The sequence below is a fragment of the Oppia nitens genome, unplaced genomic scaffold, assembly GCF_028296485.1.
Source record: "Oppia nitens isolate AA-2021 unplaced genomic scaffold, nextdenovo-longstitch-racon4-pilon3 scaffold12_pilon_pilon_pilon, whole genome shotgun sequence".
Taxonomy (NCBI): domain Eukaryota; kingdom Metazoa; phylum Arthropoda; class Arachnida; order Sarcoptiformes; family Oppiidae; genus Oppia; species Oppia nitens.
The window spans coordinates 1,270,180-1,285,015 of record NW_026533191.1 but is presented as its reverse complement, the minus strand read 5'-3'; the positions used below and the strand labels follow the sequence as shown (position 1 = coordinate 1,285,015).

General features: G+C 31.7%; 1 protein-coding gene across 1 annotated transcript; it reads right to left on the bottom strand.

Moving 5' to 3' along the window:
- Positions 1-23: 23 nt before the first annotated feature.
- Positions 24-10,559, bottom strand: LOC128956850 (ATP-binding cassette sub-family C member 4-like). Its single transcript, XM_054302565.1, has 16 exons — positions 10,486-10,559; positions 10,263-10,373; positions 9,967-10,087; positions 9,579-9,800; positions 5,606-5,695; positions 5,247-5,536; positions 4,918-5,170; positions 4,668-4,799; positions 4,470-4,559; positions 4,024-4,397; positions 2,983-3,480; positions 2,029-2,228; positions 1,859-1,938; positions 1,452-1,602; positions 304-1,358; positions 24-236 (listed from the first exon to the last, which is right to left on the bottom strand). Exons 1-16 carry the CDS (start codon positions 10,557-10,559, stop codon positions 48-50), a joined length of 3,930 nt encoding a protein of 1,309 aa, XP_054158540.1. The 3' UTR covers positions 24-47.
- Positions 10,560-14,836: the final 4,277 nt, after the last annotated feature.

Sequence of the window (14,836 nt, the reverse complement as noted above, 5' to 3'; positions counted from 1 at the left end):
ATTAATTATATTTTTTTTCTCTCATAATTATATCTATAAATTTCTAATTAATTTTCAGAATCTCTTTCATCTAATTGTACGTCAAATTTGTTTGAATAGTAATGTTTGGCCATTTGTCGCAACCGAGTGGCCATATGTTTGCCCGTTTGGCTGACCAGTCGTGTAAACAGACCGTTATGCGATTCCAACAGTTTGTAAGGTATTCCGTATTCAACTACTTCTCCCGCGTCTAAAACCTAACAGTAATTGAATAGTAAAATAAAGTAAAATAAAAGTTTAAAATTTAAAAGCACCGGTTATTACCAGCACTTTATCCGAGTCTATAATTGTGTTCAATCGGTGAGCAATAGTAATGACAGTACAGTTACGAAACTTTTCGCGTATTGTCCGCTGAATCAATGCATCGGTTTGATGGTCAACATTAGCGGTTGCCTCGTCCAACACCAGTATCCTATTGTCACGCAATATAGCTCTGGCCAGACATACCAGTTGGCGTTGACCGACACTAAAATTACTGCCACCTTCGCTGACTATACCGTCCAGCATACCGGGCAATTGACTGATTGCATCCCTGAGCTGTACCTCATCTAATGCTGACCATAATTCTTCATCTGATTGTTCATCGAATGGATCCAAGTTTTTACGTACCGAACCCGTGAACAGAACCGGTTCTTGAGGTATAATCGATATCTGACGTCTCAGATCGTGTAAACCAATCGACTGGATATCTATGCCGTCGATAACTATTTGACCACTGGGTTCAGTCAATCGGAACAGACCGGCTATTATTGACGATTTGCCGGCACCGGTGCGACCAACGACACCGATTTTTTCCCCACCTTTCAGCGATACAGTTATCTCTTTGAGTACCGGTGCCGGCGATTCGGCGTATTGTAAACTCATTTTGATAAACTCAATACCGCCCGTTTGTGGCCAATCGGTTGACGGTTTTCTATCGGGTGTCGACTCGAGATTGGCTTCCGTATCGATTCGGGTATATTCGAGCACCCGTTCCACTGCAGTCATATAGGACTCGAGATCGGCCGAACACTTGACCGCGTACTGTGTCGTACCGGTCAACGTCAGTGCCGACGACAATACCAGTCCGGCATTACCGCCGGATACACTGTCCGACAGAGACATTACAAAGGCTACAACAGCGCCGATATAGACCAGACATATGCTGTCCATTAGTACGCCGAAGGCACGGGACGTACAGATGAACAGAAAATAGGTGGAAGTGTTGTCGTTCTGGTAGTACTCGAACTGCCGTTCAAACATGTGCTGTGCTTCCTGTGATCGGATGGTCGACAGTCCGGCCAATGTGTTGCTTACGTGCGAATAGATAGGACTTCTGGCTAATTAATGATAATTAATTAGCAATTAGTTAAGTAATACATTATTTAGAAATTACATTAAATATATACATTTACTGTATAAACAATACATACATAAGCCTTCCAGTCGTTTGATATCACGGGCGGCCCTAATATAGAAATACCGACACATGAATACCAATAACAGTAATAGTATAGCCGGAAACACCAGAAGCCAATTGACTATTGCATTGATAATTAAATTACCGATTACTAGACATAGATTCTGTTACCGGTAATCAACAAAAAAAATTACTAATAATAATAATAATTACTGTACTAATAACTATATTTAAATTTTTTTTTAAATATTGTAATATTATAGTATTTTATATATTTAGTATATAATAATATTATACTATATATATATATATATATTATATTTAATAGATTTAATATATAATAATATTATACTATATATAAAATATTTTAAATAAAATATATATATATATATAATTTAATCAATTTAACTAAATCATTACAATTATTAAGTCAAATGCTGTCGACGGTAACTGTTCATCAATAATACCGGTATCTTTGGCAAACCGATTCAATATACGGCCTGAAAATTATTAGTTAAAAATTTTTAATTTAAATACCAATTATATCATAGATTTTTATTTTTAATAGGTATGTCTGTTTTTTTTAATACCTGCCGGTGAACTCTCAAACACGTGTATGGGTGCTCGCAATAGTGTTGAAAATATACGTCTATATAGTATTATCGATGCCCGCATACACATCATATAAAACGATACAGTGGCTAACAGTGATGTCACGCACAGGCCTACAATCAGTGCCGAATAGATGATAATATTACGGTTGTCATTGTTATCGTTATTATGGTTTGTCCTGAAAAAATAAATATATATTTATATATATATATATATATATATATATCAGGATTGCTAAAGGTTTTTGTTTTTAGGGGGTGGGGGTGGTGGGTATAGGATGGGGTAAAATTACAAAAAAAACTCGAAAAAGTTTGGGGGTATAGGGGGTGTGTGAAAAATTTTTTTAATACATTTTTAAACGAAATTTTTTTCTCAAATTTGAGTAAATTCCCAATAACTTCCCAATAACTTCCCAATAACTTCCCAATAACTTCCCAATAACTTCCCAATAACTTCCCAATAACTTCCCAATAACTTCCAAATAACTTCCCAATAACTTTCCAATAACTTTCCAATAACTTTCCAATAACTTCCAAATAACTTCCCAATAACTTCCCAATAACTTCCCAATAACTTCCCAATAACTTCCCAATAACTTCCCAATAACTTCCCAATAACTTCCCAATAACTTTCCAATAACTTCCCAATAACTTCCAAATAACTTCCCAATAACTTCCCAATAACTTCCCAATAACTTCCCAATAACTTCCCAATAACTTCCCAATAACTTCCCACTAAATTCCTAACTTTTTGGCTTCAGATCAAGGGGGGGAGGGTAAGATCCAAAAATTCTCGATCTCAGGGGGGGGGGTAAGAGGTCTTACCCTAACCAACCCCTCTACTTAGCAACCCTGATATATATATATATCATAAACACATATAAATAATTACAGTATATCTAAGTTATAATATATATCTAAATTTTTATCTACCAATAGGACATCCAATAGTCGCTTCCCTGATATAGCGACTGTGACAACAAAATCATCAGAAACGTTATGGTCATCAGCACAGGTCCAGCACCGGCCTTAATATAGTCCCAATAGATGGTTGAGTCGACACTACCGATCATTTTGCTTTCGGCTTTTACTTCTGGTTCGTCGTCCAAATTTGTCGATTGTTTACCAATGTCTTCGTGAGCTAAGTCGGATCCTTCGCTGATACTGCTGACCATTGACGGCGTAAACGAAATCGTACGGTTCATTATAGGTCGACCACCACCACCAGCACCAGTAGTTTTCATGTGGTCAGCACCGGTAGTTCGCTGATATGACATCAGATTAATACCCGACTGTTTTAGTTCATCATAGCTGCCCAGTGCTACACACCGGCCCTCGTCGAGCACCAGTATCTTATGGGCTTCCTTAAGGAACTGTATCTGATGTGTTACTAATATACGTGCCTTATCTTTTAGATAATCAATTAGACATCTGAAATTAAATTAATAATTTTTTTTCATAAAAAAATAAAAAAATTACTTTTATCATGGTAGTTTTAATCATTATTATTAAAAAAAAACTGTATTAATTATTAATTAATATAAATATTATCTATTTGAATATTATTATACAATATCTATAAGTTATAAAAATAATTTAATAATAATAATAATAATTTAATAATAATAATAATAATTTAATAATAATAATAATAAAAATAATTTAATAATAATAATAATAATAAAAATAATTTAATAATAATAATAATAAATAATAATAAATAATAATAATAAATAATAATAATAAATAATAATAATAAATAATTTTAATAAAATTTAAATAACAAATAGTGTTAATATAGATTATTCTGATATTTTTTTACAAAATAATAATAATATATTAATAGTTAAATAACAGTATAATATAAAATGTAAAAATTTCTATTTAGTTATATATTAATGTTTTAATTAAATTAGTTTTTAATAGTATAACAAGTGCTTGTATATAACAAAACTATAACTGTAATTAACTTACTTTTGAAATATATGTTTGGCTACCTGTGCATCAACTGCCGATAACGGGTCGTCCAACAAATAGATATCTGCTTGACGATATAGTGCCCTGGCCAAATTGATACGTGCTTTTTGGCCGCCACTCAACAGTACACCCTTTTCACCCACGAGTGTCTTATCGCCGAACGGAAACAATTTGAAATCCCTGTCCAATGCACACACTTTGACCACTTGTTGGTACCGGTGCTCGTCATACTCCGAACCGAACAATATGTTATCGCGAACACTGGCAATGAAAGCCCACGACTCCTGGGGTGCATACGATACCCGACCCGACACTTGTAGTGAACCCGAATCGACTGTCATCTCATTTAGGACTGACATCAACAGCGAACTCTACGATTAGAAATATTGTCATAAATAATAATAGTATATATAAAAAAAATCAATTAACAATAAGATTGATACCTTTCCACTGCCTACCGGTCCAATTACGGCTAACAATTGTCCCGGTTTTACACAAACACTAATATCCTTAAGTGTCGGTTCAATCACATCCTATTTAAATAATTACATTTAAAATTAAAAATAAATAAATAATTTCATAATTATTGTTCAAACTATATATATATATATATATATATATATATACAGTATTTCCCATACATTAGTCCAACGAGCAGTTATATTATCAATGGTAACACCAGTTTTCTTATCATAATTATCATCAACTTTTAGTTCATCTAATTTTTTAGGTTTTCCATCAATTTGTTTGATATCATCAAGCAATAGGAACTCCTAATTTTTTTTAATAAACAAAAAACAAAACTTAGCATGATAATTTTTTTATTTCAGGCCCAATATAGTCCAGACCAAATTAGTACAGTATATGCCATTAATATATATATATAGATACCTCCATACGTCGGATAACAACTATTAGTTCATTGGTGGCGGCGATAACAAACGGTACACCCTTACCGATAATCAAGCGCATAGTATTGACATAGCAAACAGTAACAAACACTGTATCGGCAGCCAACTGGCCAGTATTCATCAGGACATACATCAGTATACACGGGTAGACAATAACACGTGGCAGTAGAAAATATACGGAAAGATTGATACCTTTAAGGAAATTACTGTTTCGGATGCGCTTTACTTCAGATCTATTATAAAGTTTATATATAATTAGATAATAAGTTGTTTATATAATAAGTGCTTATCCCGGGATAGTTGTCATACTTGCGGACAACCGAAACCAACTGTGCAAACGCCATCTCCCAGGTATACATTTTAATGACACGCATACCACCAATAATCTCATTCATTATACGTATCCGACTATCGGTTAAAACAGCAGTCTTTCCCCGTATTTGTCGAAACAGTGCGCCCACTGTTAGCTGGAAGGGTATGAACAGTATAAGTACAGCCATACCGGCCAGACAGGCCCAACCGAGTTCACCCCATAGAAAATATAATACTAGTGCCGACTGTAGTGGTGCGACCACTATTGATTGGGCATAAAATGAAAACTGAAATACAATATATAATTGATTAATAATTTTTTTTGTATCAATTTTTCTCTACTACTGATGAAAAACCTCATCAAAACGGTTGACATCATTGGACAGTATGTTTACAATTTGACCGACAGTTGTCTTTGCCAGCGATGAACGACTCAATTTCATTGACTATACAAACCAAACCAAACAAACAAACAATAAAAAAAAGTAATTAATAATTAATGACATAACTATTTAATATCACACAAACAATTGTATTTCATTATCATATATATATTATTTCAATAATTTTTTTAAATAGTTTTACAGTTTACTGTATATTATCCTCTAATACAAGTGCTGGTGAATCCATGGTGTATGCATTTTTTTGGGGGTGGGGGGTGGGAGACAGGTATGTCCCCACTATTCATTTAGTTTATATACAGTATTAGTTTAGCTGATAAACCATAGATTCAATATTTTTTTGTTTGTTGAAAAAAATGACCATGAACATAATTGTAGATAATATTTTTAATAACTCAACATTATTGTTCATTGATCATTTTTTTGTTCATTGATTAATTTTGGTAAAATTAACTAGATAATAGTTATAACTATTTTATTATCTAGTTAGTTTTATCAATTAATAAAAAAATGATTACAAGTACAATAATGTTGAGTTAGTAATATTGTGACCGTGGATGAGATAATGAATGAGTGGACACAACCAATTGATCGGTAAAACAATTTATTGTTTAAAATAAAAAAAAATTAAAAATAAAAATTGGTTAAAAAATGTTGTTTGAATTGTGTTTCAGATTTTTGTCAAGTGATTGATTGCAAATTCAAGTGAAGGCTTGAATGTCAAGAAAACAGTGAGTGAGCTGTGATTGAATTGAAGAGTGAAGAGAGCTGTTGTGAGAGAGAGAAAAAGTGAACTGTCGTCCACTTAAGTAGTGGACGGCCTGAAGGGTTGTCCAATGAGAGTGAAGGGTTGGTTGAAGTCTGTTGTGAGTGTGTGTGTGATCTGTGGGCCATCTAGGGTCACATCCGCCGACCGCTAGCGTGTAGCGTCTAATGGGGTTCTTTGATTGATCCAAAACTTTTTCAAATGAGGCGCTTGTTTGACATGTGATCATCCTTTTTAAAAATGAATCACATTTTCCGTGTTTTTGATTTGAATGAACATCTGTTGGCTTTGTTGTTGATGAGTCTGCATGAGATGTCAATGTTGTTGAAAAAGTGGTGGAAGTGTTTATGTCAGATGAGTGAATCGGATGATTGTTGATCAAAATGTTGTCATCGCGGGAGATGTATGGAGCCACTCTTGATGAATGTGTTGTGAATGAACGCACAACAACACCAGCGATGATGTCGATGTGATCCAATCGCACACTTTCATCTCCTAGTTTTTCCAGGACAACACAAGATGTCGATGAATGTGGTGACAGTTCTGTGCCAACTCTTTGTTGATCTGAAATTTCAAAGGTTTGTTTGTTCATTTGTTTTTCAATTTTCTCATGTCTTTTGATTTGCAGAGCTCTGGACTTCAATGTCGCCTGATTTCTGGCCTCTTCGAGTGTGTCATCAGTTGGAAGGGCTGATGAAAACTCGCAGTGCAAAAATTTCGATGTGAAGCCAGTGCTGTCGCTGATGGATGTTTTGGATGAGTTGTCGATGATTTGTGATATCTGTTGGTGAGTCGGCTGAATGAAATTTTTGTTGATTTGTATCTCTTGTTCAATCTCTTTGACAGATCCAACATTTGATTGAGACGGAACATCCGTTGTGTAGACAATGTTTTTGATTGATTGTCTGGAAATTCTCGGTGCGGGTGTTGGTGTCTTGAGTTGGTGAAGAGAAAATGTTTTGTTTTGAACCATTGTGCCGAAGTTGACAACCAGAGCAGCGGCTTTGGCCAAGTCGAGGCCAATGAGCATGTCGTGCTCCAGATGTTCCAACACTTGAATGGCGAAAAGGAATGTCTTGTTATGCAATTCAATGATTGCTTCAACAAGACCGAGGGTACGGCCGGTGCCGTCCACATGTCTAATGGCAATTGAACGCTGGGTGTCCCACTGCAAGCCCATCCTATCAGCGGCCGATTTGGAGATGGCGCTGATTGTAGAGCCAGAGTCAAGGAATGCCTTCGCTTGTCTGCCATTGACATGTGTGGTGAACCAAATGAGATCCAGCGGATTCTCTTCATGCTTCATGTGATGAAGGCCAACTGTTTTTGGTGCATCTGTTGATTGGATGATTGAATTCATTGGTGAATGAATCGGCGCAACAACCTTTTCGATTGGTTGAAGGCAATGGACGCTCGCTGATGAAGCGGCGACTTTTGTTGAGGGTTTCGGCGCATCAAACTTTTTGATCGGTCGAAGGCAATTGATGCCAGCCATAGGCGGAGCATCAGTGGATGAAGGTTTCGGCGCACCACCGGTGCCTGAGATTTCGGCCCATTTTGGACACACGGATTTCCAGTGCATCTCTTTCTTGCCGAATAATTTGCATACAGGGCAAGGGCCTGGCGGTGGTTTGTTGTCGAACTTCTTTGGATCTATCGGATCCTTTGTCGGAGACTTTTTGCTGTCGTTGTCTTTGTCCAGGTGGTTGATCGGTGTGATCGTTGTTGTGGGCTTTTGAGAGCGATCTTTCCTCACTTTCAAACTTTCTTCGATTGATGCAGCGATTGCAAACCATTCCTCGGGAGTCTTTGGTCGTTGAGACGCGATTTGTGTTCGAGTCATAGTTGATGTGATCCCATGGTTCAACATTGCCACTTGATTGGTGTCTGATTGTTCGGCCAAATCCAAGAGTCGCTTTTTGTCGTTGAAATACGATTCGATGGATTCGTTTGATCTCAACTCACGTTCCATGGCCTCAGTCAATGGATGACGGATGACACGGGCGAACCGGTTCATCATCTTCTCTTTGACTTCAGCCCATGTTATTGAGTCGGCTTGTGGTGCAATTTCACGCACCAGAAATCTCATCGCCTCTCCTGTGACATGGCGTCCAAGTGCTGTGATGCGGTCGTCATCTGAGAAACCACGTGTGACTAACGTGAAGAGAGCCAACCAATCATCGGCTTTGACCAATGGATCGCTGCCTGAGAATGTGTCGCAGAGTCGGCCAGTGTTTCTGGATCTGCTGTGATTCGATTGATTGTCCTCTTCATCGTCGTTGTTGAAGACCATGTGTTGTATGGCGTTGGCGCTAGCATTTCTTCTCATTTGTTGTTGTCCACGTGTTTGAAGTCCATGTGAACCGGAAGCGGAAGTCAATGCTGTTGGCGACGCCATGTCTGCATCGTTGGTGTTCATTGTGTCGTTGAGTTGGTTTCTGCGATTTTTTCTGCTGTTTTTTCTTGGAGCCATTGTTGTTGAGGTTTGTTTTCTTGAGTTCACTTGAATTGCTTGAATGAATGTTTGAATTTTTCAGTCGTGAAGTGGTTCGATCCTTGAAGACTGCGCCAAGTTGTGACCGTGGATGAGATAATGAATGAGTGGACACAACCAATTGATCGGTAAAACAATTTATTGTTTAAAATAAAAAAAAATTAAAAATAAAAATTGGTTAAAAAATGTTGTTTGAATTGTGTTTCAGATTTTTGTCAAGTGATTGATTGCAAATTCAAGTGAAGGCTTGAATGTCAAGAAAACAGTGAGTGAGCTGTGATTGAATTGAGGAGTGAAGAGAGCTGTTGTGAGAGAGAGAAAAAGTGAACTGTCGTCCACTTAAGTAGTGGACGGCCTGAAGGGTTGTCCAATGAGAGTGAAGGGTTGGTTGAAGTCTGTTGTGAGTGTGTGTGTGATCTGTGGGCCATCTAGGGTCACAATATTATCTACAATTATGTCCTTGATCATTTTTCCTAAATTGAATATATGGTTTATCAGATAAACTAATATATATATAAACTAAATGACTAGTGGACATACCTGTCCCTAACCCGAATACTCTCACCCCCCCCCCAAAAAAATGCATACACCATATATATACCAGCACTTATATAATACAGTATATAACCAATGCACTGGTATGTACTGTATGTATGTATAATACTAACCTTACGATAGATAAGCGCCGATGTGGCCACTCTCATACGCATACCCACACGCAATGTATAACAATAGGTAATATGATTGATAACAAACCGGTCCAGTACTGACATCAATACAATACCGACCGCCGCCCAGACGGCCCACTGGCGAGTAATTTGGGGGTCGCCCTGAAAATAGCGTACAACATAGCCCAACATTAACGGTACGCTGACTTTGATGATGACTTCCTAATAAAATCAAGTTTTACAATAAAATAAATAAAATAAAACTTGAATTTTGATCAAATTGACCATGTATAAATTTAATTTTAATTATTATTATTATTATTATTATTATTATTATTATTATTATTATTATTATTATTATTATTATTATTATTATTATTATTATTACCTGAAATGTATTCAACAATATCCATGGTAGTAGTTCGGGTGCAAACGTTTTGAACAATGCCAGGGCCAGGGAGGGTGGTTTACTAGTTTTTTTAAAACTAGCTTGCTCAGTTATCCAATTTCTGTATAATAGTTTTTTTTTAAAAAAATAGTTTGCATAGTATACAAAAATTATTTATTTGTTTTTTTTTTAAAAAATACATATTATTATAAATAGTCAACAATAACGAGTTTTATAATTTATTACAACAAAAATAATAATAATAAAAATTTAATTAAAAAAAAATTAATACATACCTTTCCAATTTGTTGCGCACGTATTTAGTTTCATCAGATTTTGAGCACCGGTATAGATCGGTAAAGTCCAGGTCCTTTTTATGGGCCTGTATAAATAGGCTCCATACCCAACTATATTAGGTAAGTAAAAATAAATAATAATAATAATTAATAAAAAACATATATATATATATATTATGATAAAATCTAACAAAACTAAACACTAAAAATTATTATTAATAACCTAAAAGTAAATCTGGATATAATATTAATGCGATCCCATGGGGACGGTATGGTTACCAGTTGTTTAGTGTCCATTAGTTAAAAAAAATAATTAATGTAATTTTTAAAAAAATAACTACACTTAATACATATTTAGATTTATTTTTTATACGGTTTAATAAATTTTCATTAGAAATTAATTGAGTTTCAAAAATAAAATAAAATAAAAACTAAAATGATAATTATTAGATAGATATGAAAAGTTATAAAACTATTATCTTATTAAATTGAACCCAAAAAAAATTTATTATTATTATTATTATTATATAATAAAATTATTGAGCAATAATTTACCTTGATGGGTAATTTATTTACAATATCTAGTATTGTATAAAAAGTACTTAATTATATATTTTTTATAAATTAATTGTAAATACTGTATAAACTGTATGATAAAAGTGTAATATAAGTTCAAAATTTCATTTTTTAATATATATATATATAAATAAACCTAATTTTATTTATCATATTAGTATTTAATTACTTAAAATAAACTACATTTTATTACAATATATTTATAACTTTAGAAAAAATAATAGTTTTATCAATTTTTTTATAGCATTGTAAATACTGTAACACAAATTAAGTTTATATGTATTTTATTTTTGTTATTATTTATAAATAATTTATAAAAAAAAATAATTTATAAAAATACAATTCAATTTGTAAAATCAGAAAATATATAGATTTATGTTTTTATCTTATTGTTTGTTTTTAATTAACATAAAATATACAAAATAGTTATGTTTACTTAAAATTTAAATAAATAGGTAAATAAAAATATAATTTAATTTATATACAAATAAAATGTAATATTTTTTTAATTAGTAAATTATTATTTTGTTGTGAATATTTTAAACACTTCAATCAATATTATTTATTTACACTGTTATTAAAAAACTAATAATAAGTATTATTTATTACTTAAAAAAAACATTAATATATATTTTATTAATTATATATATTAATAATTGCATTATAATGTTATTTGTTTATAACAACTACCGGTATGTCTATTATAGCTAAACAAATAATAATAGAAAAAAATATTAATTTTATTTTTTAATAATTCATTATTAATAATAATTTTTTCAATAAAAATATCAATAAAGCAATAGAAAAATATAATGTTTTAAATAATACTAAGTATCAAATAAAAACCTAATTATTTATTAAATTTTTCTATTAATTTTTATAAATAAATTTACAAAAATTATAAAAAAATACTTTATATATTAATATATATATATATATATATATTTTAAATATTAAATAATACAAAAAAAATAAATTATGAGATATTAATATACAAATGTTTAGTTGAAATTAAACATAATTTTTTATTTAAAAAAAAATAAATAATTAATTAATTTGAAAATTAAAAAATAAATATAATTATATAATTAGTTAGACTGGTGAATCATTTTGTATATAGATTAATGGGACAGGTAGTTTAGTATTATTATTATTATTATTATTATTATTATTAGTATTATTATTATTATTATTATTAGTAGTAGTAGTAGTAGTAGTAGTAGTAGTAGTATCGCTACTATCCTGTAGTATATAAGCAAATGATAGACTAATTAAAATGACAATAAACTGTAGGACATGACTGGTTAGATACAGACTAGTCGTATACAATAGTTCGACACCGGTATCCAAATGTGTGGACACCCAGACAATGGCCAACCATATACCCGATTGCTGTGTCATATATTGATTCTCACGATAACCGGCCACCAAATTGGACAACGATATGAGTTCCCGTAATACTGTATTTAATGTCGATATCCACTTGACTTTTGGATAAAACTGTCGATCGTTAGCATACATTGTCTTATATTGTCTGAGATTTGTACTCATATAGCGATAGTCTTGACTGATGTCCCGTGTTTTCAGCTCCAGTTCCTCACGATTGATGGTCTGTAGGTCGCGAAACAATAGCACAAATGTTATAGTCATTGAGCTAACTGTGCTGGCAATTAGCAAACATTTAAGCAATAGTTGTATGAATTTTTTGCTAAACATTACTTTTTTGAAGTTAATACACATTTTTATCAAAAAAAACAAAAAAAAATTAATTAATTAATTACTAAAATAAAAAATTAGATTATTATTATTATATTATTTTCAACAAAAAAAATTTTAGTTCAAAATAAATGTCTCTATTTAATTATTAATTGTTTTTATTTATGTAACTATTAGTTAATGTATACATCAACAAAAAAAAATAAAGCAAACATAAAATATATAAACCGTTTCCTTATAAAAAAAATAAAATACAAAAATATTTATTTCCGATTATATTTTCAATTAACAAGTAAACACTAAAAAATAGCAAAATTATATAATTTAGAAAAAATACATTTATAATTATTTTGGATATTATTTTTTTAATGAAAAAAAATTATTTGAATAAAAATTGATTGTAATATTTTTATAGTGTTTTTTTTTGTAAATAAAAAGCTAAAATAAACATATTTATATATATGTTATTATTAAATATATAAAAAATTTTGTGTTATTATAATATATTTATAATACAAGTAAATGTACTTGATACTATAATGTATATATAGTTATTAATATTATTACTACTAAAATATCTTTTATGTTATATTATTTATAACTTAATTATATTATATATTATTATTTTCAATAATAATAATAACAACAACAACAACAACAAAAATTATTATATATATTTGCACAATATTTTCAATTTCTATTGAAATTTTTTGTCAATAAACGATATTAAAAACAATAAAACATTAGTACCATCTCTACCAAACATATTGCGACTATTGATTTGCTTAAGTGAATCGACAAAACATTTGGATAATACCGGTGCTTGAATGGCCAGTTGGTCAATCACTGCTAATATATCCCCACATTTTGGCCGATTTTCAGCTAATATATTGAGCATAGTATTGATTTGGCATTTCATCTCGTCCAATTTTGGTGTCAATAGCTGGTCATCACTGTATAATATACATTAATATACATTAATAAACAATATATATATATATATATAGAGAGAGAGAGATTATTAGATTATATATATAGTGATAATGTAAATTAAAAATTTAAATTTCAATAATATATCGTGTATACAGTTAACTTTACAAGCTAAGCAAGGTAACTGTTAGTATACAGTTACCTAATATTATCTGTAAGTTATATAAAGTACCTTAGCTAAAAAGCATTACATAATATTACACAAATTTAAACTTTTAAGTGGCATAAACTATATATATATATATATATATATATATATATATAATATATATCATAAAACCTGGGTGCAATTTTATCAAATAACATTATCGATGTTTCACCAAGCGAATATACATCGACACTGGTATCGTAGTGACCGGTTTGGTAGACTTCGCGGGCCATATATTTCTGTGTTCCCACTCCTTTTGTATGACTTATTTGGCTGCCTTCGTCATCTTTGGCCAGACCAAAATCGGCCAGTCGTACATATCTACCCGATCGGGGCTGAATAGTTAGCAATATGTTTGCCGGTTTGATATCCCGGTGCATAATCGGTGGCTGCTGTTCATGCAAATAGTTTAGACATTCAACCAGTTCCCGGAATATCGAATAGGATATTAAATAATCGACTAGATCAATTTTTCCATAATCTCCTAATTGACCCTGCTCTAATAGTTGTCGTTTAAAATTGATCAAGTTTCTTAGATTGAAATCGCATAGTTCCATTTGTATATATAGTCGATCGCTTTCAAGCCACGAATCGATATAATTGACAGCATATATTGAATTTGATACATGTTTTAAATATCTAATTTCATTGCTATAATAATTAATATTTTTATCCATTGCACCTTTTTTAAAAAATAAAATAATATAAATATTAACCGTGTCGTTTAAAGATGTAATAAAAATTTTACCCCACCCAATACCCCCCACCTTAAAATTTTTCGACAATTTTGTAAATTTCACCCCGGTCTACCCCCTCCCCTCCCACTAAAATCTAGAACCTTGCATAACCCTGATGGAGAGAGAGAGAGAGAGAGAGAGAGATGTATAGAAAAATATTATATTACCAGTTAGTTTAATGATTTTAACTGCATATTTATTTTGTTGTTTATCGCTTACTTCATACACTTCACCAAAACCACCTAGGACATTGATCAAAATTAAACTTTTATAAAACTAAATTGTACAAAATAAACTAGAACATATTAAATGAGTAAGTGTTTTCTTTAACATACTCATTGTTTGTTATAAATTATTAAAATTACTATTAAATATCTGTTATTAAATTAGTTTATGTTATATATATA